Source organism: Corythoichthys intestinalis, chromosome 4 (genome assembly GCF_030265065.1).
Source record: "Corythoichthys intestinalis isolate RoL2023-P3 chromosome 4, ASM3026506v1, whole genome shotgun sequence".
Taxonomy (NCBI): Eukaryota; Metazoa; Chordata; class Actinopteri; order Syngnathiformes; family Syngnathidae; genus Corythoichthys; species Corythoichthys intestinalis.
This window is the reverse complement of record NC_080398.1, coordinates 41,525,460-41,548,032: the sequence shown is the minus strand read 5'-3', so window position 1 is coordinate 41,548,032 and position 22,573 is coordinate 41,525,460. Positions and strand designations below refer to the sequence as shown.

Genomic DNA, 22,573 nt, shown 5'->3' with positions numbered 1-22,573 from the left:
CTTTTTTTTTTTTTTTAGCATGATAGCTGCTGTTGACAAAGATTGACGTTCAATCCTTTTGAAATGGGAGGAGTTGAATCTTTATTTGTTGGTAGACTAGCATAGCGCTATTTTTATTTAGCATGCTAGCTGCTGTTGACAAAGATTGACGTTCAATCCTTTTGAAATGGGAGGAGTTGAATCTTTATTTGTTGGTAGGCGAGCATAGCGCTATTTTTGTTTAGCATGCTAGCTGCTGTTGACAAAGATTGACGTTCAATCCTTTTGAAATGGGAGGAGTTGAATCTTTATTTGTTGGTAGGCTAGCATAGCGCTATTTTTATTTAGCAAACTAGCTGCTGTTGACAAAGATTGACGTTCAATCCTTTTGAAATGGGAGAAGTTGAATCTTTATTTGTTGGTAGGCTAGCATAGCGCTATTTTTATTTAGCATGCTAGCTGCTATTGACGGCGATAGACGTCCAATCCATTTAAACTGGGAGGGGTTAAATATTTAATTTGGGCAGACTAGCATCGTGCTAATTTATTATTTAGCGTGCTGGCTGCTAATGACGGCGATAGACGTCCAATCAATTTGAACTGGGATGAGTTGAATACCTAATTGTTGGTAGGTTAGCATAGCGCTAGTTTTTTTTTTTTTTTTTTTTGCATGCTATCTGCTGTTGACAAAGATTGACGTCCAATCCTTTTGAAATGGGAGGAGTTGAATCTTTAATTGTTGGTAGGCTAGCATAGCGCTATTTTTTTAGCATGCTATCTGCTATTGATGGTGACAGACGTCCAATCCATTTGAACTGGGAGGAGTTGAATTTTTAATTGTTTGCAGGCTAAGCTTATATTTTAGCACGTTCGCTGTTATTGACGGCGATAGACGTCCAATCTATTTAATCTGGGAGGGGTTGACTATTTAATTGTTAACAGGCTAGCATAGCACTCGGCTTTTTTTTTTTTTTTTTCATTGACTTATGCGATTTCAACTTCGCGATGCGGGAGTCCATTTTGTGTTTCCAATTGTTCAGCTTTACAGACAGCAAACAAGGCAATTGTGCTTTTTACTTCCTTCACTTTTGACAATTTGTAAAGCTTTAACACACATGTATACTTATGTTCAACACGACACACATTTTAACAATGAAACACGACACAAAACAATTGGCGTTCAAACGTCCATCTACTCTGATCAATATGTACATTTAGTAGATGAAGTTAGCCTAATTTGCATCACAAAAGTCAGCTAGCTTGAATGCTACGAATGCTAACGTATTTGCAATTCTCATAGCAAATCGCTCACACATAACTCCACAAACTGTAGCTCTAGACTTAATTACAAATGCATAAACAAACATCTATTAGCTGAAACAACTTACAGCCTTATCTGGGCCAAACCAGGCCAAACCTATCCTTTATCCATGTCAGACATCAAAGTCTTCTCAGTTATACAAGGCGACAGCCCGGCCAGACCCAATGCTGCCAACAGAGGGCAGTGTATTCTCCATGCAAAAGTACGATTAAAAATTTAAATCGCTTGACAGCACTATATCATACAGACACACACACACACTCAAGTCAGTGTTTACGTGTATATGGCGTGTGTGTATATATGTATTGTTTTATTTAGTGTGTAGATGTGCGTGAATGTTGGCATATATGTGTGCGTATTTGTGTATATAATTGAATAGGTCGTGTGTCTCTCTTTTTCATTACTGGTGACGCCAGTGAGGATTAACACTAGACACAGACGCACCATGCTAACTAAGGTAGAGCCCATCAAAGAGAATGTAACCTTGCTTCTTTGAAAAAGACGTCAGTGGATATCTATGTTGTTTTCTTGATTTACTGTATGTGTTATTATCCTATACAGTAGGTGGTGTTTTGTGCTGCTTTGAAGAAGAAGCAACCAAGCTGTCAATCACACTCAGGATGAAAAAGTCCTACCTTTCTTGACTTTCTTTGAAGATGATTTCTTCTTGATGAACTTGGTGGCGTCCTCAGGCTCCGCCGTCTCGTCTCCCGCTAGCTCGGCGATGGGCTCTACGCTGCCGCCGCCTTAAGGACAGAAACATCCTTCAGAGCCATTGATGGTCGGAGACAAACTAATCTAATTGGACTGGAGGTTTTTATTTTTTGTCATTTTTGGGGTTTATTTAACTCATTTGCTGCAAATGACGGCGATATACATCCAATCCATTTGAACTGGGAGGGTGGCCAGACGGTTCAAATGATTGGGCGTTTGAATACAGAGCGGAAGGATGAAAATAACTATCATCAGTAAATGTAAAAAAAATATTTACTGATTTTATTTAATTTAAAAAAATATACTGTACATCTTTCTTATATAGACAGAGACAATATTTACTTTTTGTTAATTACAAATATATGTGCATAAAATATTTAATTTTATATCATATATACACAATATATATGAATAGAATGTATATAATATACAGTTAAACAAAAATAAGATGAAACTTAATACAATGTAAAAAAAATATATATATATAAAACAGTGCCATTGACAACAACAGACGTCCTATAAAGTAAAATTTCATAAAGACAGAGACGATATTTACTTTTTGTTAATAAATTACTAATATATATGCAAAAAAATATTTCATATAATATACATACAAAATACACTGTATACATGAATGTACAGGTATATAATACACTTAAACAAAAATAAGATTAAACTAAATATAATTAAAAAAAAAAAAAAATATATATATATATATATATATATACACACACATATATGGTGCCATTGACAACAATGGACGTCCAATCCATTTGGAATGGAGAACATTTACTTTTAACTTACTAATTTATTTTTAACTTACTAATTTACTTTTAACTTTTTTTTGCCTTTCATGAAAAAAAAAATTAAATATGTAAAAATGACAACATTTAAAACATTTAATCCAAACTTAAACTAAAATTATTTTTTTTCACCTATTTTGCTTCGTAGTTAATTAAACAAAAATAAGATTTAAGTTATAAAAATATAACAGTGCCATTGACGACAATAAACATCCAATCCATTTGGAACGAAGAATATTTACAGGTTTTTTATGACTTTCATAAAAAAAAAAAAAAAAAAAAAAAAAAAAAAATTTAATGTATGTTAGAAAGAGTAAAAATGACAACATTTATTTTTTTTGTTTTAATTATAAATAAATTATTTAATACAAACTTTGAAAAAAAATTTTTTTGTGTACCAATTTTGTTTTATAGTTAAACAAAAATAAGATTTAAAGCTACACTTGGTAATTTTTCAGTTTTAGTCGATTTTAGCGATGCAGTGTCATTCAACGACCGTAATTTTCGGACTATAAGCCGCTACTTTTCCCCTTCACTTTGAATCCTGCAGCTTATAGTCCAGTCCATCTTATTTTTGGATTTATTTGGGTTAACAGGTAACACCCTATTTGACTGCGGCGTCATAAGACCGTCATAATTATGACTTGACACTATCATGGACGTTACTGAATGCTTATGACAGATGTCATTAAGTGTCATCCGGCAAATTATGTCACTAACTCCATTTATGTCTAGCTCGGATCTTTTACATCCATTCAAAAGTAAGATCATTTGCCAGATAACACTAAATGACATCCGTTATAAGCATTCATTAATGCTCATGACAGTGTCATGTCATAATTATGATTGTCTAATGACAGTCACAGTCAAATAGAGTGCTTCAAAATACCATAACTAACAATTAATGAAACAACTGGAACAGTAACTGAAGAAATAATAAGCACAGAAAATGAATTTTGTTATTTACATCTGTAGCGCTGCAAAGCATGCTAGGAGGCATGTTGGATGACAACAGTGTTGACAGCAGGTTGGAGCAGAGGTTGACTGTCTCCCGCATAGGCGCAGTGATGGCCAAATGAAGTTTCTTGAAGCAATGAAGCTTTTCGGCTAATTGGTTCAAAGCTTCGTGGTGGTTCATTTGGTCTTATGACAGTTGTATGATGCCGCTGTCAAATAAAGTGTTACCGGATAATCTTTTGGTGTAAAAATCCCATAATACTGTGAGGACAGCTGCGGCTTATCTATGAACAAATGTTGTTTTCGTGTCAAATTTGGTGGGTGGCGGCTTATAGTCTGGTGCGCCTTATAGTGCGAAAATTATGTTCAGAAATTATTTTATAAAAGGTTGAAAAGTTAGCTAGTGTTGCTTTAATTCAATAAAATATAAAAATATAACAATGCCATTGACGAGAATAGACGTCCAATCCATTTGGAATGGAGAATATTTGGCTTTTTTTCCGCTAATATACAGTATGTTAAGAAGAAAAAAAATGGCAGCATTTAACGTTTTAATTTTAATTTCAAATATATATATTTAAAACATTTAATCTTTTAAAAAGGTATTTTTTTACCCATTTTGTTTTGTAGTTAGGATAAAAAATAAAATTAAAAACAATATTAACTTTTTCACTGCCATTGACAATGTTAGACATTCAATCAAGTGGCGTCCAATCGTCTTTCTGCTTCGAATTCAAATGAGTAATTTCACAAGTAGCTTGGACGTTTATTACCGTCAATAGCAGCGAATATGTTCATCTGAGAAATTTTGCTTCATAATAGAATATTCTTTCTACACAGAAATTGAAAGTACATAATAAATAAGACAGGGCTGTCAAAATTATCGCGTTAACGGGCGGTAATTAATTTTTTAAATTAACTACGTTAAAATATTTGACGCAATTAACGCACATGCCCCGCTTAAACAGATTAAAATGACAGCACAGTGCAATGCCAACTTGTTACTTGTGTTTTTTGGAGTTTTGTCGCCCTCTGCTGGCGCTTGGGTGTGACTGATTTTATGTGCTTAAGCACCCATGAGCATTGTTTAACTATTGACATCAACAAGGGCGGGCTACTAGTTTATTTTTTGATTGAAAATTTTAGAAATTTCATTAAAACGAAAACATTACGAGGGGTTTGAATTGGGCCGGCAAACGATTAAAAATTTTAATCGGGTTAATTCCAGCTTAAAAATTAATTAATCGTAATTAACCACCTATCAAACCATTATAAAATATGCCATATTTTTCTGTAAATTATTGTTGGAATGAAAAAAGACACAACACGGTACATTCAACATATGGTACATATGTACTGTTTTTGTTTATTATAACAATAAATCAACAAGATGGCATTAACATTATTAATATTCTCTTAAAGCGATCCATGGATAAAAAAAACTTCTAGTTCTTAAAAGATAAATGTTAGTACAAGTTGAAATGTTATATTATAACCCCTCTTAATGTTTTCGTTTTATTAAAATTAGTAAAATTTTCAATCAAAAAATAAACTATTAGCTCGCCATTGTTGATGTCATGACACCGTGATCACTCCCCAAACCCATAAAATCATTTGGACCCAAGCGCCAGCAGAGGGCGCCAAACAACAAAAAACAAGTAACAAGCACTGCTGTCATTTTAATTGGTTTGAGTGGAGCATGTGCGTTGAGTCAAATATTTTAACGTGATTAATTTAAAAAATTAATTACCGCCCGTTAACGCGATAATTTTGACAGCCCTAGTTTGAATATAAAATTTCTATAACTTGTCCTAACATTTATCTTTTAAGAACTACAAGTCTTTCTATCCATGGATCGCTTTAACAGAATGTTAATAATGTTACGCCATCTTGTTGATTTATTGTTATATAAATGCAAATACTTATGTACCGTATGTTGAATGTAGAGCTGAAACGAATACTCGAGCAACTCGAGTAACTCGAGTTTAAAAACTGATCCGAGTAATTTTATTCACCTCGAGTAATCATTTATTTTGACAGCTCTAAGCATCACGTTTTGCTCGGACTTTTTTTAATGCGGGACAACGCGCTGACGTCACGTGCGTAGAGGAAGAAGCAATAAAAAAATATAAAAAACATTTCCGCAGCCGACAGCCGCTCCAAACTACGCCGACGTTGCTAAAAACTAGCCCGCTAGCCCGCATGATGTTAAGTTGGTAGCAGGTAGCATCTGAGGAGTCTCATAGAGATCACATGTATGTTGAACTAGATGCATTGTGATAGACTCGGCCGCGTCTGGGCAGCGTTAATAAACAGCGGCCATCTTAAAGCAGTAGAGCGCTAAGCGCTAATAAAGAGCGCTAAGCGCTAATAAATAAGATTAACGTTACTGTCTGAGTCACTAGCTCACGTAACGTTAGCCCTGCGGAGGGCTAGGTTTCTATTAATTATGACCACTTTCGATGCGTGGCTAACGTGTCTTACATACAGGCTTTAACATAACATAGCTTTGTGGCGTGATACGGGTGTAAAATAAAAACTCAATAATGCTAACTATCAATTTTAGCTTAGTAGTCATTGCTGGATAAAACACCAAGTAGCACTGGTCCCTAATGTGCTCCAATACAGCCTGTATCATACATTTATCTTGAACACTGCAAAAACACAAAATCCTATCAGGACTTACAGTTTAGAGTAGCGTAAAACTTAACTAGAACTTAAAAATGGCTTGACACAAATAGAAATTCAATTGAAACAGGTGGGAAAAAATCCCAACTTTTAAGTGATGTGTGTTATCAAGCGTAATGGCATTTTTAGGTATAAATATATATATTTTTTAATAAGATCTAAAGGTTTTTTGAGTGAAAGCAGTGAATTTGTCTTTTTTTTTAAATTCTAGTTACATCTGAGATGCAATTGTTGGCGGTTTTCAACAATATACATCGAAAATAAAGACATTGATTGACTGAAAATGGTTCAAGAGTAGATGAAATGTCTTGTTTTCTCATGTATATTTATAATTGCTCTTCACCTAAAAATATATTTGTTTTATCCGATTACTCGATTAATCGATAGAATTTTCAGTCGATTACTCGATTACTAAAATATTCGATAGCTGCAGCCCTAGTTGAATGTATATGTCGATCTTGTGTCTTATCTTTCCATTCCAACAATAATTTACAGAAAAATATGGCATATTTTATAGATGGTTTGAATTGCGATTAATTACGATTAATTCATTTTTAAGCTGTAATTAACTTGATTAAAAATTTTAATAGTTTGACAGCCCTAAAATAAGAATAAAACTACAACATACACACAAAGCATTCACCTTACATCTGCAGTGTTTCAAAACTCATTATTGCACAGCTATGTCAAGAACCTCCTTTTTTAAGTGCAGTTATTGCAACTGCAGGGAAACGAATTTTGAGTCTTTATGTTCATAAAAAAATGTTACAATGGATCACAGAAGCAGCATTGACAAACATGAGTTTTTCTCCTCATCAGTCTTCATTTCCTCACTCGCTCCCAGCTTCGCGCCGCTTTCCTTTACCATCCCCAGCCGGCACACATGTTGCCTTTGTGTCCCGTCTGCTATCATGTCGACCTTAAGTAGTCTGAGAATGCGCGTGTGTCTCCGTCTCCCCCCGTCGTCTGCGTGTGCGTGAAGCTTAGCCTAAACCCTCTCTAATATTTAGGCCTGCCTTTCTAAAGCCACTCTTGTTCGGTTTTGGTGAGAGCGCAGCATGTGGTGTACAAGCAGTTGTTTGAAATGCTATCTGCCTGTTGTTGTTTTTTTTTTTTAACTCTCTCAGTGCCATTGACGATGATGTGGCGTCCAATCATCCTACTGCTATGAATTGAAATTGACCTGTGTAGAGTTGGCCCCCCATCAGAGGCAAATGTACTTCCATTGTTATCAATAGCAGGCAATGCTATTCAATATTTGATGGGAGTTTTGCAAGGCAAAGTTCATCTAAAATGGTAAATGGACAGTTCTTATATAGCGCATTTATCTGCATGGTTACTATGCCCAATACGCTTTACATGAGCACAAATTTACCCGCTCACACACACCAATGGGGCTGCTGCCATGCAAGGCGCTGTCAACCCATTGGAGGTAAATCGGGGTTCAGTGCCTTGCCAAAGGGCACTCCGACAGGGAGCAGTTGTAGCCGGGAATCGAACCACTGACCCTTCCTTCTAAGGACAACTCAGACTACCAACTGCGCCACGGCTGCCCTAAAAATCTAATGAAATTCTTCAACTTAATGAATGTTCTTATCATATTTAAAAAAAAAATATCAATAATTTATTTTTTAATAAAACATTTAAATAATTCATAATTAAAATAAATTATTCAATCAATATTTTACTTTTTCATTTATATCATTTTTTAACTACCGCAATTTCCGGACTATAAGCCGCTTTTTCCCCCTCATTTTGAATCCTGCGTCTTACAGTCCAGTGCGGCTTATTTGTTGATTTATTTGGGTTAATAGGTAACACTTTACTTGACAGTGGTGTAATAAGACTGCCATAAGACAGTCATGATTATGAGATGACATTATCATGTCCATTAAAGAATGCCTATGACAGATGTCATTAAGTGTCATCCGGCAAATTATGTCACTAAGTCCATTTATGTCCAGCTCGGATCTTTTACATCCATTCAAAAGGGAGATAATTTGCCGGATTACACAAAATTAAATCTGTCATAAACATTAATTAATGCTCATGGCAGCGTCATGTCATAATTATGATGGTCTTATGACAGTCTGATGGTGCCACCTTCAAATAAAGTGTTACCAAATTCCATAACCAGCAATTGATGAAACAACTAGAACAGTAACTGAAGAAACAATTAGCACAGAACATGAATTTTGATTTGTTATTTACATCTGTAGCGCTGCAATGCATGCAAGGAGGCATGTTGGATGACAACAGTGTTGACAGCAGGTGGCAGCAGAGGTTGACGGTCTCCCCAAGAGAACAGTGATGGCCAAATGAAGCTTCTTGAAGCAATGAGGTTTTGGAGCCATTTGGTTCAAAGCTTCATTCTGGTTCATTTAGTTTTATTACGGTCTTATGATGCCACTGTCAAATAGAGTGTTACCATTTGATATCTTTTGGTGTAAATATCCCATAATACAGTCAGGACAGCTGCGGCTTATCGATGAACAAATGTCGTTTTCATGTCAAATTTGGTGGGTGGCGGCTTATAGTCAGGTGCGCCTTATAGTGTGAAAATTACGGTAATTATATATATATATTTTTTTTTTTTACATTTTTTAAATAATTAATAAAAAAATATACAATCATTAATAGTAAATATTTTTATTGATTTGTAACATTTTCAAACTTTTGGGGGATTTTTTAAATCAACCTATCATTAATAAAAATAAATTTAAAATATTTTTGAAAATATTCTTTTATTCATTATTTTATATACACTTAGACATTATTACTATCCAGTGAGGAAAATAAGTATTTGAACACCATGCGATTTCTCCGACTTAGAAATGATGGGCAGGTTTGAAATTTTCATGTTAGGTGCTTGTCCACTGTGAGAGACAATCTTTTAAAAAAAAAAAAATCCAGAAATCACAGTGTATAATTTTTTAACAATTTATTTTAGGGCTGTCAAAATGATTGGCTTAAAAGATAAATGTTAATACAAGTTATAGAAATTTTATATTAAAACCCCTCTTAATGTTTTCGTTTTGTTAAAATTTGCAAAATTTTCAATCATAAAATAAACTAGTAGCTCGCCATTGTTGATGTCAATAATTACACCATGCTCACTCATGGTAATAACCCATAAAATCAGTTGGACCCAAGTGGCAGCAGAGGGCGCCAAACACCAAAAAACAAGTAACAAGCGGACATTACACTGTACTGTACATTTTAATCTGTTTGAGCGGGGCATGTGCGTTAATTGCGTCAAATATTTTAACGTGATTGATTTAAAAAAATTAATTACTGCCCGTTAACGCGAGATAATTTTGACAGCCCTAAAAAAGCATACACTGTGATTTCCGATTCAAACCCGCCCATCATTTGTTAGTCGGAGAATTCGAATTTTTTGAGAAAAATACACATAAATCATTCATGACTATTGCCTGCGTTTTGGTGTACATGCAGCATGCGAATCAATATTATTCCCGCCGGCGGTTTTCGTCGTATTTATTTTCCCGTCTGCTCCTCAAACCTGACGAACATCACTCCGGGAATGTTTGCGTCGGGACTTTTTTTTTGCACTTCCGCCGGCAAAAAAAAGACAGACAACGCGGGTTCCGCTCCGTTTGGCTGGAGAAATGCGCGGAGTAAAAATAATGCAGATCGGGGCGCGTCAACAACAGCTGGAAGAACGTTAAGGTCGTCCGCTTTGGCTGCGACACTTTTGCGGCGCGCGTCCCGAAATACCGGCAGAGTGCGTTTTGCTCCTCATCAGCACATTCCTGCTTTATTCCGGGAGGCTGCGGCGGCCTGGACGGCAGGGTGACACGGCCGTGCCGACGGCGCCAATTTGCCTGCGGCCTGGCCGCTATTTACGGCCTCCGTGTTTAGACGCAAAACACACAAATACGCACGAGAGGAAGACAAACTTTTTTCAAGCAAATAAATTACAGTTACAGGAGGTGGCAAAATCTTTTAACCCATTGCCTGCCATTCTTCCTTCCTACTATTTTCGCTTCTCTTCTCTTGTGTCTCTCACGCTTCCTTCCTAAGTTCCTTCCTTCCATTCTCTTTCCTCACTTCCGTCCTTCCTTCCTTCCTTCCACCCTTCCTTTCTCATTTCCTTCCGTCCTTTTCAATTCTTTCTCTCGCTCCCTTCCATGCTTCCTTCCTTCCTCAGTTTCTACCTTTTCTTTGCCATTTCTCTTGTCTCACTCGCGCTCTTCCTTCTTCTCTTCCCTTCCAAGTTCCTTCCTTCCTTCTCTTGCCTCCCTCCCTTCTTCCCTTTCTTCCTTTCTCAGTTCCATCCAGTCTCCCTCCCTTCTTTTTTGCTCTTTTCTCTTCCATTGCTTTCTCTGTCTCTTCTATCTTCATCCCTCCCTCTGGTCTTTTTCCATTTCTTTCTCTTTTCTTCTCTTGTCACCTTCACTTTCTCGCCCTTCTTCCTTTCCTTTCTCAGGTCCCTTCCTTCCTTTTCTTTTAAGTCTTTAACTCTTCTTTTGTCTCTCGCTCCCTTCCTTCCTTTATCAAGTCCTTCCTTGCGTATCTTGTATTTCTTTCTCTCTTGCTCCCTTCCTTCCTCAGTTCCTTCCTTCCGTCATTCTCCTTTCTTCCCTTACTTCCTTCTCATTTTCTTCCTTCCTTCCTTTTCTTTAGTCTCTTCTTGTCCCCTCTCTGTATCTCTCCCTTCTTCCATTCCTTCCTTACTAAGTTCCTTCCTTCATTTCTAAGTTCCTAAATTTTCATTTCTCTCCTTTTCTCTTCTCTTGTCTCTGTCACTCTCCCTTCGTCCCTTCCCTTTTCAGTTCCTTTCTTCCTTCTCTTTTCTCTGTCTCCCTTCTTCCCTTTCTCAGTTCGTCCTTTTCTTTTCCCTCTTGTCTCTCGTCCTTCCTTTCGCAGTTCAATCAATCCTCCTTTTGTTTTCTTTCTTTCCTTTTCTTTTTCTTGCTTTCTCTCTCCTATAATCATCCCTCCCTCCAGTCTTTTTTGCTTTCCTTCCTTTCTTTTTCTCTTGTCTCTCACTCTCTCCCTTCTTCCATTCCATTCTCAGTTCCTTCCTTCCTTTTCTTTTCGTTCTCTCTTCTCGTCTCTTTCTCCCTTCCTCTCTCAATCCCTTCCATCCCTTCTCTCCCTTCTTCCCTTCCTTCCTTTCTCAGTTCCTTCCCTCCCTTTTCTTTTCTGTCTCCCTTCCTTCCTTCCTTCCTTCTTTCCCTTCTCTCTCCCTTCTTCCCTTCCTTCCTTTCTCAGTTCCTCCCTTCCTTTTCTCTCTCCCTTCTTCCCTTCCTTTCTTTCTCAGTTCCTTTCTTTTCTTTTCCATCTTCTTGTCTCTCTCACTCTCCACTTCTTTCTTAAGCTCCTTCCTTTTCTTTTATCTCTTTCTTCTTGTCTCTCTCTGCCTTCTTCCGTTCCTTCCTTCCCTTTCCTCTCCCTTCCTTCCTCCCTCCCTCCCTCCCTTCCTTCCTTCCTCTTGTTTTCTCTCCTTTCTCTTTCTCTCCCTTCTTCCCTTCCTACTTTTTTCTTTCCCTTTTCTTTTCTTTTATGTCCCTAACAGTCTGTTTTCTCTTTCCTTTTTCTGTTTCTTTTCTCTTTCTCCTCTTGTTCTCTTTTCTCTCTCGCTCCCTCCTTTCCTTTTTCTTTCATTCTCCCTTTTCTCTTTTCTCTCTCTTTCACTTCCTTTAGCAGTACCTTCCTGCCTAGGTGCCTTCTTTTCTTTCTCCCTCCCTCTTTCCTTTCCCTCTCTTCCTCCCTTCCATCCTCCCTCTTTTCTTCCATACTTCCCTTCCTTCTCCCTTCACATCTTCCATCTTTCACTCTATTTTCCTTCATTTATACAAATACTTGGAATTACCCAGTATTGAATTGTGCCCTACAAATTGCCTTGCCTTATTTTCTTTGTTCATTCTTTCATTCATTCCCTTGTCCCCCCTTTCTCTCAGTTTCCTCCCTATATACTTCCTTCCTCCTCTAGCTCATTCTGACCCGTCTCTCTCTTTTTCACTCTTTCCTCTTCCTTCCCTCCCAACCATCTTTCCTTCCTCTCTGACTAGCTTTCTTCCATTAAACGAAACTGCTTGTGAGTTACGCCACGTAAACATAAGTATTCACGCCCAGGCCTCCCAGTTTAAATACATTGGACAGATGCCGTAAACAGCGCTTTATTTGCCGTCCCACATGCTGCTTTTTCTGCCAAATAGAAAGTACACACACTGTGTTTACGGCAAGGTTTCCACCTAAACGCGCACAAATGTATGCTAGCGTAGTGCGTAAAAATTCCCACTCGGCGTGGGTGTTTCTCTGTGTAATTGAGTGTAAATGATAGCTTTCGGGTGGTTTAGCATTCCGGCACACATAACATTCAAATTAGATGTAAAATGCTTTTTTTTCTTCTTCTTTTTTTTTATCCTGCAAGGTATCGAGCGCTCGTTTGCACGTTTATGAGCTCTCGGCGCTAGTTTTACATTTGTTTATTGGACAACCACAACACACAGTGAACTACGAGACACTCGTAATACTATTTATAGACGAGTACGTTTGAAATACAAGCAAATTGGAGTATTTTTCCCCAAAGAAGTAGCATTTTAACTAGAGATAGACTGATTATCGGCCAGCACGATTATCGGCGCTGATATTTGGATGTTTGACGGATATCGTCGTCTGCCTTGTTCAAAAGCCGGTCGGCTGATATGAAAAATATCCATTTAAAACTGGCTCAGATGCAGCCACGCTTCTATCTCCTGCACTAGTATTCACCCCGTCCTCTGATTGGCTAAATGGTAATTGTAAATGGAGTTACACTTGTAGTGCGCCTCAGGCACGAATGGAGCTATTATTTTCTATTTGTTTAATTCAATAAACGTGCTTTAGGCATTTCAATAAAGTTCAGTGTTTGCATTATTCAATTTTTTTACACTTTTACTGCAAATATCGGCTCCAAAAATCAGCCCTTCTAACTACTAATCATCGGTATTGATCCTGAAAAACCCATATCGGTCGATATCTAATTTTAACCCCTTGTTGCCTGAATTTACTGAACATCAAATTGCTTTGGAGGATACATAAGTACATGAAAATAATAATAGTGATGAACAACATGTAGAAACTAAATAGAAAAAAAGGGAGAATCCTAAATAGGTTTAAAAATAAGAATAAGAATAATAAATACAGGACAATACAGAAAATTATTTAAAAAATTTTTTAAATCTAAATAACGAATAAAATATTGCTGAGCCCCTAAATGGACATCCACAGAAATAAAATACATTTAAACAATTTGGTGTGCACTAGAAACTATCTGGTGCCCACCAGATTGTTTCTAGTCCGCACCACACCAGTCTGGGGCGCACCAGATGGTTTCTGGTGGGCACCAGATAGTTTGTAGTGCACACCAGATAGTTTGTAGTGCACACCACATCCTATCTGGTGGGCACTAGATTGTTTATGGTGCGCATTAGATTGTTTCTAGTGCACACCACATACTATGTCGTGCGCAGTAGTCTGGTGCGCACCGGAGGCTTTCACCAGATGGTTTCTAGTGCGCACCAGATAGTATGCGGTGCGCACCAGATTGTTTTTAATGTGCACCACATCCTATCTGGGGTGCACTAGACTGTTTCTGGTGCGCATCAGGTAGTTTCTAGTGCGGACCACATACTATCTGGTGCGCACCTAATTGTTTCTGGTGCGTACCACTTTTCATTAGATGTTTCTGGTGCACACCAGATGGTTTCTCCGGTTGGTTTTCTGGTGCGCACCAGATTGTTTCTAATGCGCACCACATACTATCTGGGTTTCTAATGTGCACCGGATGAAGTTTCTAGTGCGCACCAGCACATCCTATCTGGTGCGTACTATATTGTTTCTGGTGCGCATCAGATTGTTTCTGGTGCACACCAGATTGTTTCTAATGTGCACCACATCCTATCTGGTGTGCACCAGATTGTTTCTAGTGCGCACCACATCCTATCTGGTGCGCACCAGATTGTTTCTAATGTGCACCACATCCTATCTGGGGCACACTAGATTGTTTCTGGTGCGCATCAGGTAGTTTCTAGTGCAAACCACATACTATCTGGTGCGTACCAGAATTAGGTGTGCACCACATACTTTTCATTAGATGTTTCTGGTGCAACCCAGAATGTTTCACCAGATCGTTTCTGGTGCACACCAGATAGTATGTGTTGCACACCAGATTGTTTCTAATGCGCACAACATTCTATCTAGGGCGCACTAGATTGTTTCTAATGTGCACCAGATGAAGTTTCTAGTGCGCACCATATCCTATCTGGTGTGCATCAGATTGTTTCTAATGTGCACCAGATAGTTTCTAGTGCGCACCACATCCTATCTGGTACGCACCCAATTGTTTAAATGTATGTTTTTTCATTTTTTTAATTTATTATTAATTTTCATGTCATATATTATTCCATGTTATACTGTCATTTTTTATATTTTATACCTAAAATATTTTATACATGTTTTTGATATTAAAAAAATTGTATTTGACTTCAAATGGATTGGACGTCGAGCGCTGTCACTGGCAGTGAATGAATTAACCAGATACTAAGTGTGCACCGTATAGTATCTGGTGCGCACCAGATTGTTTAAATGTATTTTATTTCTGCCAAGGTCCCTTTAGGAGCTCGGTAAAAAAAAATAAAAAAATATATATTTTGGGGGAAAATATTTTTTTTTTAAAAAAAAAGGAAAAATGTATTAATGAAATTCTTTTCATTTTTTGAATTCTATTATTAATTTTTATTTTTATTTCATTTGTAATTTTAATATTTTATACGTACAGTATATATGAAATATATTCTATATAATATTCTTTTCTCATTTATATTTTATGTATAAAATATTTTATACATGTTTTTAATATTAAAAAAAAATGTATTTGACTTCAAATGGATTGGACGTCGAGCGCTGTCAGTGGCAGCCAATGAGTTAATTAAAAAAAGAAAAAAGTGTGGCGTCCAATCATCCTTCTGCTGTGAATCTAACTGAGGTTATATTCATTCAATTTATGTCAACCCTCCCACCTCAACAAAATTGGACAACCCATGCAGACTATGAGTTAATATAAAAAAAAAATCATGTTGCGTCCAATCGTCTTTCTGATGTGCATTGAAATGAGTTCATTACTCGTAGACATCCAATCCATTTTACTTCAAATGGATTGGACGTCTGGCGCCGTCAATGGCAGCCAATGAGTTAATATTTTTAAAAAAACAGTAACACATGAGCATGTGTGTGTTTTCACAGTGCTGCGTCGGTAGCTGTGGTTTGAAGCCGCCGTCTATTTTAGACTTAAAGAGAGGGGGGTTAGAGAGAGAGGATGTGCTTTCAGTACATGTGTGTTAGAGTGTGCATGCTCATATATGATATCTGCTGTGTGCATTTTCTTCATCTGTTACGTGTACGTTTGTGGTTATATCTACGGTAGAATATTCAGTGTAAGAGTGTTTCCGAGTACATGTCTTCATATGTTGGTTTGCGTGTGCGTAGACAGAGTACATATAGGTTGTGTGTGTCCACATATGGCTTATATATGTATTTGTGTGTGCGCAGCTGTCTTTGTAGTGTCTCCGTGGCGTATACAAATTGAAGAGTGGAGCTCCGCGCATTTCTAAAAATAACTGGCCGATCAATAATTAGCAGTCGCCGCCTCTTCCAGGAAATATTCAATATTGTTGATGTCATCATATGCACATGTTACCACATTTACATGGTAGGGGAGGTCTCAAATTCAGTGGTTGCCATTGACAACGACAGACGTCCGGTCCATTCAGAGTCGTCAATGGTGGCCAGTGAGTACATTCAGGGGCACTTCAGGTTGTCTCAAAATCAACAGGAAACAACTTTTACATGCAAAATCAACAGAAAGTGACACAAAATGAACTCATTGTCGGCCATCGCTATTGCACTGCTATTAATCTCTGGGTGTGAATGCGCTGGTTTCAGTGCCATCGTCGGCGATAGACGTCAATTTAATACTGACCCGGAGGGGGCAAATGTAGAGGGGTGGAAGGAAAGGTGGAAGAAAGGTAGGAAGTGTGGTAGGAATGATGGAAGCAGGGAAGGGTGAATGAAGGAAGTGTGGAAAGAAGGAAGCAAGAAAGGAAGGGTGGATGGGTGCAAGCATGGAAGGAAGAAAGGATGGGTGGAAGGAATGAAGGAAGGTTGGAAAGAAGGAAGGGTGGAAGGAAGTGTGGAAGGAAGGAAGTGTGGAAGGAAGGAAGTGTGGAAGTAGGGAAGGAAGTGTGGAAGTAAGGAAGGGTGGAAGGAAGCAGGGACGGAAGGAAGCAAAGACGGAGGGAAGCAAGGACGGAAGGAAGCAATAAAGGAAGGGTGGAAGGAACGAAGGAAGGGTAGAAAGAAGGAAAGGTAGAAGGAAGAAAGGAAGTGTGGATGGGTGCAAGAAATGAAGGAAGTGTGGAAGGAAGGCTGGAAGGAAAGAAGCATGGAAGGAAGGGAGGGTGGAAGGAAGGAAGCATGGAAGGAAGAAAGGAAGGAAGCAAGGAAGGGTGGAAGAAAGGAAAGATGGAAGAAAGGAAAGGTGGAAGGAAGAAAGGAAGGGTCTTAGAAAGTAAGGGTGGAAGGAAGGAAGGAAGTGTGGAAGAAAGGAAGGAAGCATGGAAGGAATGAAGGAAGGGAAAGGGAATGAGAAAGTGGAAAACAGAACAAATAAAAAGGAAAAAGAGGAAGGAAGGGTGGGTGGAATGAAGGAAGTGTGGAAGGACGTGTGGGACGGACGGACGGACGTGTGGGATGGACGGACGGACGGACGGAAGGAAGGAAGGAAGGAAGGAAGGAAGGAAGGAAGGAAGGAAGGAAGGAAGGAAGGAAGGAAGGAAGGAAGGAAGGAAGGAAGGAAGGAAGGAAGGAAGGAAGGAAGGAAGGAAGCAAGGAAGGAAGGAAGGAAGCAAGGAAGGAGGTTGGGAGAGAGGGACAGAAGCAAAGGAGCAAGAAAGAGAAAAGGGAAAGAAAAAGAATTAGAAGGAAAAAAGATTAGAAAGAAAAAGGAAAAAAGAAAGAAGGAAGGGTGGAGGTAAGCTTGGGATGTTGGTAGGAAGGAAGGAAGGAAGGAAGGAAGGAAGGAAGGAAGGAAGGAAGGAAGGAAGGAAGGGAGGGTGAAAGGAAGGAAGGGGGATAGAATAGTGGAAGGAAGGGTGGAATGAAGGAATGGAGGTAGGGAGGAAAGGGAATGAGCAAAACAGAGAAAGATAAGGGAAAAAGATGGACAGAAGGAAGTGTGGAGGGGAGGAAGTGTGGGAGGAAGGAAGGAAGGAAGGAAGGAAGGAAGGAAGGAAGGAAGGAAGGAAGGAAGGAAGGAAGGAAGGAAGGAAGGAAGGAAAAGTGAGAGAGATAAAAAAGGATGGAGGGAAGAAATTGAAAGAGGGTGCCTGTAAAAGTGAAGTAAAAGGAATAATAGCGCATAAAAGCAGAAGAAGGGCAAAGGCACAAAAGGGCATGTAAGTAAAGGAGATCCCGCCTCCCCTTCCCCAACACTTACCAGGGGCAGCCAAGTTTTGAACCTGCGCAGGGACCTGCACGTTGGCCTCTGAGGCCAGCGTGAGGCGTCCCCCTTTGGCCAGTCGCTCGCACAGCAGCGTGATGTGCTTCTTGAGGCGCGTCGTATCCTGGGGCAGAGTTAGCACGGCCCCGCCGGCCTGAGCCAGCGTGGTGGCCTGCTCCTTGGGACTGCGAGACAAGCACGTCCGCAGAAGGTGGGACACCGCCGCGTCGCAGCACTCCTCCCAGCCCTTAGGGGGAGACACACCGCAAAATTATCCTTCACGTGGCGTCCCATCATCCTTTAAATGAGTTTATCACTAGTAGTCTATTGGGGATAAACTCATTGACCTTTGACAGTTTATAAGCCTAGTGAATATTTTGGTCATTAAAACACATATTAGCAAGTATTATGATCCTATGTTAGCTGCTATGCTAGCAAAGCTAGGCCGAGGGCTAACTTAACACAAAATGTCCCCTATGTTAATGTCCACTATAAAAAAAGACCCGTCCAACAACGTCAACAACACCGAAAGAGTTACAGCTGTGTCCCTTCTAGCCCCGCCCACCCCATGCTGTTAGGCCCCTAATGAGTCCTAATGACAGGTCATCAAGTCCTTAATTACGCCAACAGAGAGGGAAGATGGGAGTTGACAGAAGAACAAGAGTTAAGAAGAGAACATGATGACAGACGTGAAGATGATGCTTCAAATTCAGACGTTTGAGACCGCTGCAGTCTTTAACATTAATTTGTGGCACGATGTATTGAAATCGCATTAGCTCTTCACTTAAATAATGAAACATATGACACAAAAATGTCCTGTGCAATGGACAGAATCCTGGCTGCTTGCTAATAAAAATGTTTAATGCCTCGCGGCTATCCAAACTTTGGCTCCAGACAGACGGCAAGAGTTGAAGAGTCGCGGTGGAATGCCGCTCAACATCTTTTGAGGTTACCGTCAAGTCCATACAGCGGAGAATTTTCTGGAAATTAACGTATGTATAGTCATTGGCTCATCCCAGTATAAATTGGGGTGAGTGTCTAACACAATCAATGAATGCTTTTTAATATACTTGGTTGTAATGTGATTCTTATATTAGACAACCTCGGACTTAAAGACTTGGGGGCTCAAATAAGCCACAATTGTTCTCTTTTACGAAAATTTGTTATTAGAAACACATAAAATATCTCCATTGACTTAAAAATGTATAATATTTTGTTTTGACCTACGGAGGGCGCCATGTTTTACGCGCGCAATGCACACTAGGGATGATGACGCGGTTGGGCTGGACTGGGAGAATAGCTATGCTAGCTAGCAAGCGAAGCTAGTATGACGACTGGTATGATTTTGTCACATTCTGTTGCTGGTCAGATTGTTTTGTTACAGATCTGTGGAATGAGTTCCCGACGTTGTACCCAGTGGCGGACTTGGCAGTTTTGGGGCCTAAGGCGAACATATCCAGAGGCCCCCTTCATGGGTCAGGGGTTAAAAAGGTGAGAAGGGTGTGCAGGAAATATATTCCGGTACAAACTAGGGTTGTCCTAAACGACAAATTTTCTCCTGATTAGTCAGCGGACTAGTTTTACGATTAATCAACTAATCTAATAATTAAAAAAAAATTTTTTTTTTTTACTAATTTAGCAATGAAATTTTTGTTGACGCCTATTAATTCACAAAACTATTTTGGAACACTTAAATTCTTTATTAAAGTACAAATAATCATGTAAATAAAAATAATCACAAATAAACAATGAGGTTAAATGCTGATAGCATTTACTAGTGCAAAAGAATGGAAAGTAAACAGATTCAGAACACTGACTTTTCCTTTCCAACACTATTCAAAACAATTCTTTAAAAAAACTCTAGCATTACTATAGTATACTACTATATATAATAGTATAATAATTATAATACTTATTCATTGCCAATCATATTTGTCATAAAGAGTGTCATTTGAAAGCTATTCTTAGTTTAGAATCTGTAGTATGTAGTATTTACTCAAAATATTATAATATTAATTCTGAAGTATGTGGGATTCACTCCAGAAATCATTATTTATATGACAAACATGACGTGCTTTTGCTGTTAACCAGCTGTTGAGTGTTATTGTATGACTGATTGGAACTGTACTACATTGTTTCGCCACAGGGTGGGCTGTCGTGTATTTTATGTTCGGTGTGAAGAAGAAGAAAGTTAAAAGAGGCATTAGAGGCCTGTTCTCAACTTCTCCCTCACTGCACTTTGGCTCTCATGGAGAGCACGTTCGCTCGTGTGTTCGAAATAAACGACAGCCGACGTGCAAAGTAGCAAGTGAGCTGTGGGAAAAAAAATAATAATAATCAAGCTGTAAAAATAGCGAGTTTAGTGGCGTGAAAACCGCGGGAGAGCTAAGTGAAGCTAACGAACAGTTAAGTGGAGCTAAGCAATGCTAAACGGCGCTAAATGAAGCTAAGCGACTGATACTCAGTCCGTCGTCGTGGAACAGTCCATTGTAGTGCGTGTGTGTGTGGGGGGGGAGAGATAATATAAATGCAAATTATAATAATAATATAAATTCAAATGGCTTTCTTTTTTTTTTTTTGTTATTTGTTTGTTTGGTATGCTGACATAATTTTACATGACGAATAGTTGGGGTGCTGCTGGCTCCGGTGGCCCAAGCCTTTGCTCGTTGGGGCAAAGGCAGCTGGTTGGGGGCCCCCTACTGGTTGGGGGCCTAAGGTGATCGTCTACTTCGCCTGAATAGTAGATCCACCTAGGGTTGTACCTGCATCCAATTCCAGCTCATCAGCAGTGTCTTTAAACCGATCCTAGGCGGATTGCCAAGAATTGACTTGCTGCAATTTGACAATTTGTATATCCCTTCATTGCGTGTTGCATTGTTGCCTTGTTTTTTTCATTTGGCGGCCTCTCATCGCGGTTTTCCCTTGTTCATTTTTTTTATTCATTGATCCCGACCTACTGTCAAAGACCCTTTTTTGTGTCTCCATTTTCGCGATCGCGTGTTTCTTTGTCTCTTCAATAAACCATTTTACGCAATCCCTATGTTATTGTTGTCTGCTTGCTGTCTGAAGTGAGCCATGTTTTTTAATTCCGTGGTCAAGCCAGCCGCACTTTCTTTTCAGTTGCGTTTCCCTTTCAGGTTTTACCGCAGAGACAGAAAACGCATGTGGATTGTGATTGCTTTGTAAGGAAAATCATGACTTAGGTCTGTGAGAGAATTTTATTCATGCTTAAAACAAAACCATTATACATTATATTTTGTATGCTTTGTTATGCTTGCATGAGAACATTGTAGCATAGAGCATCAATGTTATATTAATCTGTTTGAGTGTGCCTCCCCATAGCCTTGACTATTGTAGACTGTATCACAAATTGCCCAAATATGGACTGTTATGTTCCTGTGTTTTCCAATATGCACTGAATGAATATAACTGAATAGAACTGTGGCTTATCAGGCTGAGCTCATCATCATCATCAGAGCCGGTGTTCAAGGTCTCAGCTTAAAGATGTTTTTGTATGGAAAAATACCCAGGTTTGTGAGATGATGAGTTTCGTTTCTTAGTAAGTTTCGTTTCACGGTGGGCTTCGGCACCGCCCTTTCAACAGTATAAATGTCCAGCCTCTATTGTACTTCTTTGTACTGCTGGGTGATCACAGCTCCTGGCTGGGTCACATCATTTTGTACCCGAGAGCTCTTGTTCATAAAGCCTTCGAAGCAAAGCAATCCATGGTTGGGGTTTCATTCATTTCTCATCGAGCTGTCGAGTTGACATTTGTCTTGGAGTTCTAACTTGAATTTCCCTGACAAGGTCATGAGGAAGTGTAGTCCTGTGGTCTACGCCCTCGTCTGTCGCACGGGAAATGCGGGTTCGAATCCTGCTGGAAACCTTCATGTACTTGCTTTTGCTGCTCATTTTGTGAAATATCACTTTTCCGCTCGGGTTCAAATTGGACGGGCAGAACCGGCGACATGTTTATGTTGCTAAAGAGTGACACTGTGAAAGCCCGGCAGTTGCCGCCCAGTGACATCACCGCCCAGAGTGGATTACGTCATCAACAACAATGGCGACCGACTAGTTCAACTAATTTTTCAACTTTATTAAAACGAAAACATTAAGAGGGGTTTTATTATCAAATTAATGTAACTCAAACTAACATTTATCTTTTAAGAATTACATCTTTCTTATCCGTGGCACCCTTTGAAATATACTCTGGGTTTAATAATAAAATTTTAAAAACAAAAAATTTGAAAATTGAACGGAAAAATAAAACTACAAATTAAAATAAATTAAAAAGTAAATAGAAAATTACATTAAAAGGAGGAGAACATATAGTAAACAGGAATTTAAAAATTATTATTTAAAAATATATATATATATTTCGGAGGGGAAATATATAAGAATGAATAATAATATATTTTTAAAAAATGTATAAATACATAATTAAATTTAAAAAAACTAAAATATTTTTATGTCAATAAAACATGAAAAATAAAACTATTTTTGAAATTTCTTGTATCAGTCACTTAAAAATATGTACATTTTAGTTTTCTATATTGACTTTAATTTTTAAATTTTTAAAATATATTTTCAAATTTTATAATTATT

At 38.5% G+C, this 22,573-nt stretch overlaps 1 protein-coding gene across 3 annotated transcripts in view; it reads right to left on the bottom strand.

Moving 5' to 3' along the window:
• Nucleotides 1-22,573, bottom strand: part of LOC130915081 (protein PTHB1-like) — a 244,301-nt gene that overhangs the window by 88,593 nt on the left and 133,135 nt on the right. For all 3 annotated transcript variants that reach the window (XR_009063053.1, XM_057834800.1, XM_057834801.1), the window contains 2 exons: nucleotides 17,966-18,215; nucleotides 1,936-2,046 (listed from right to left, as the gene is read on the bottom strand). Coding sequence is in view for 2 of the 3 variants with exons in the window: in XM_057834800.1 (XP_057690783.1) it covers nucleotides 1,936-2,046; nucleotides 17,966-18,215 (361 nt within the window). In the remaining variant the exon portion in view is untranslated. The remainder of the gene's footprint in view (nucleotides 1-1,935; nucleotides 2,047-17,965; nucleotides 18,216-22,573) is intronic.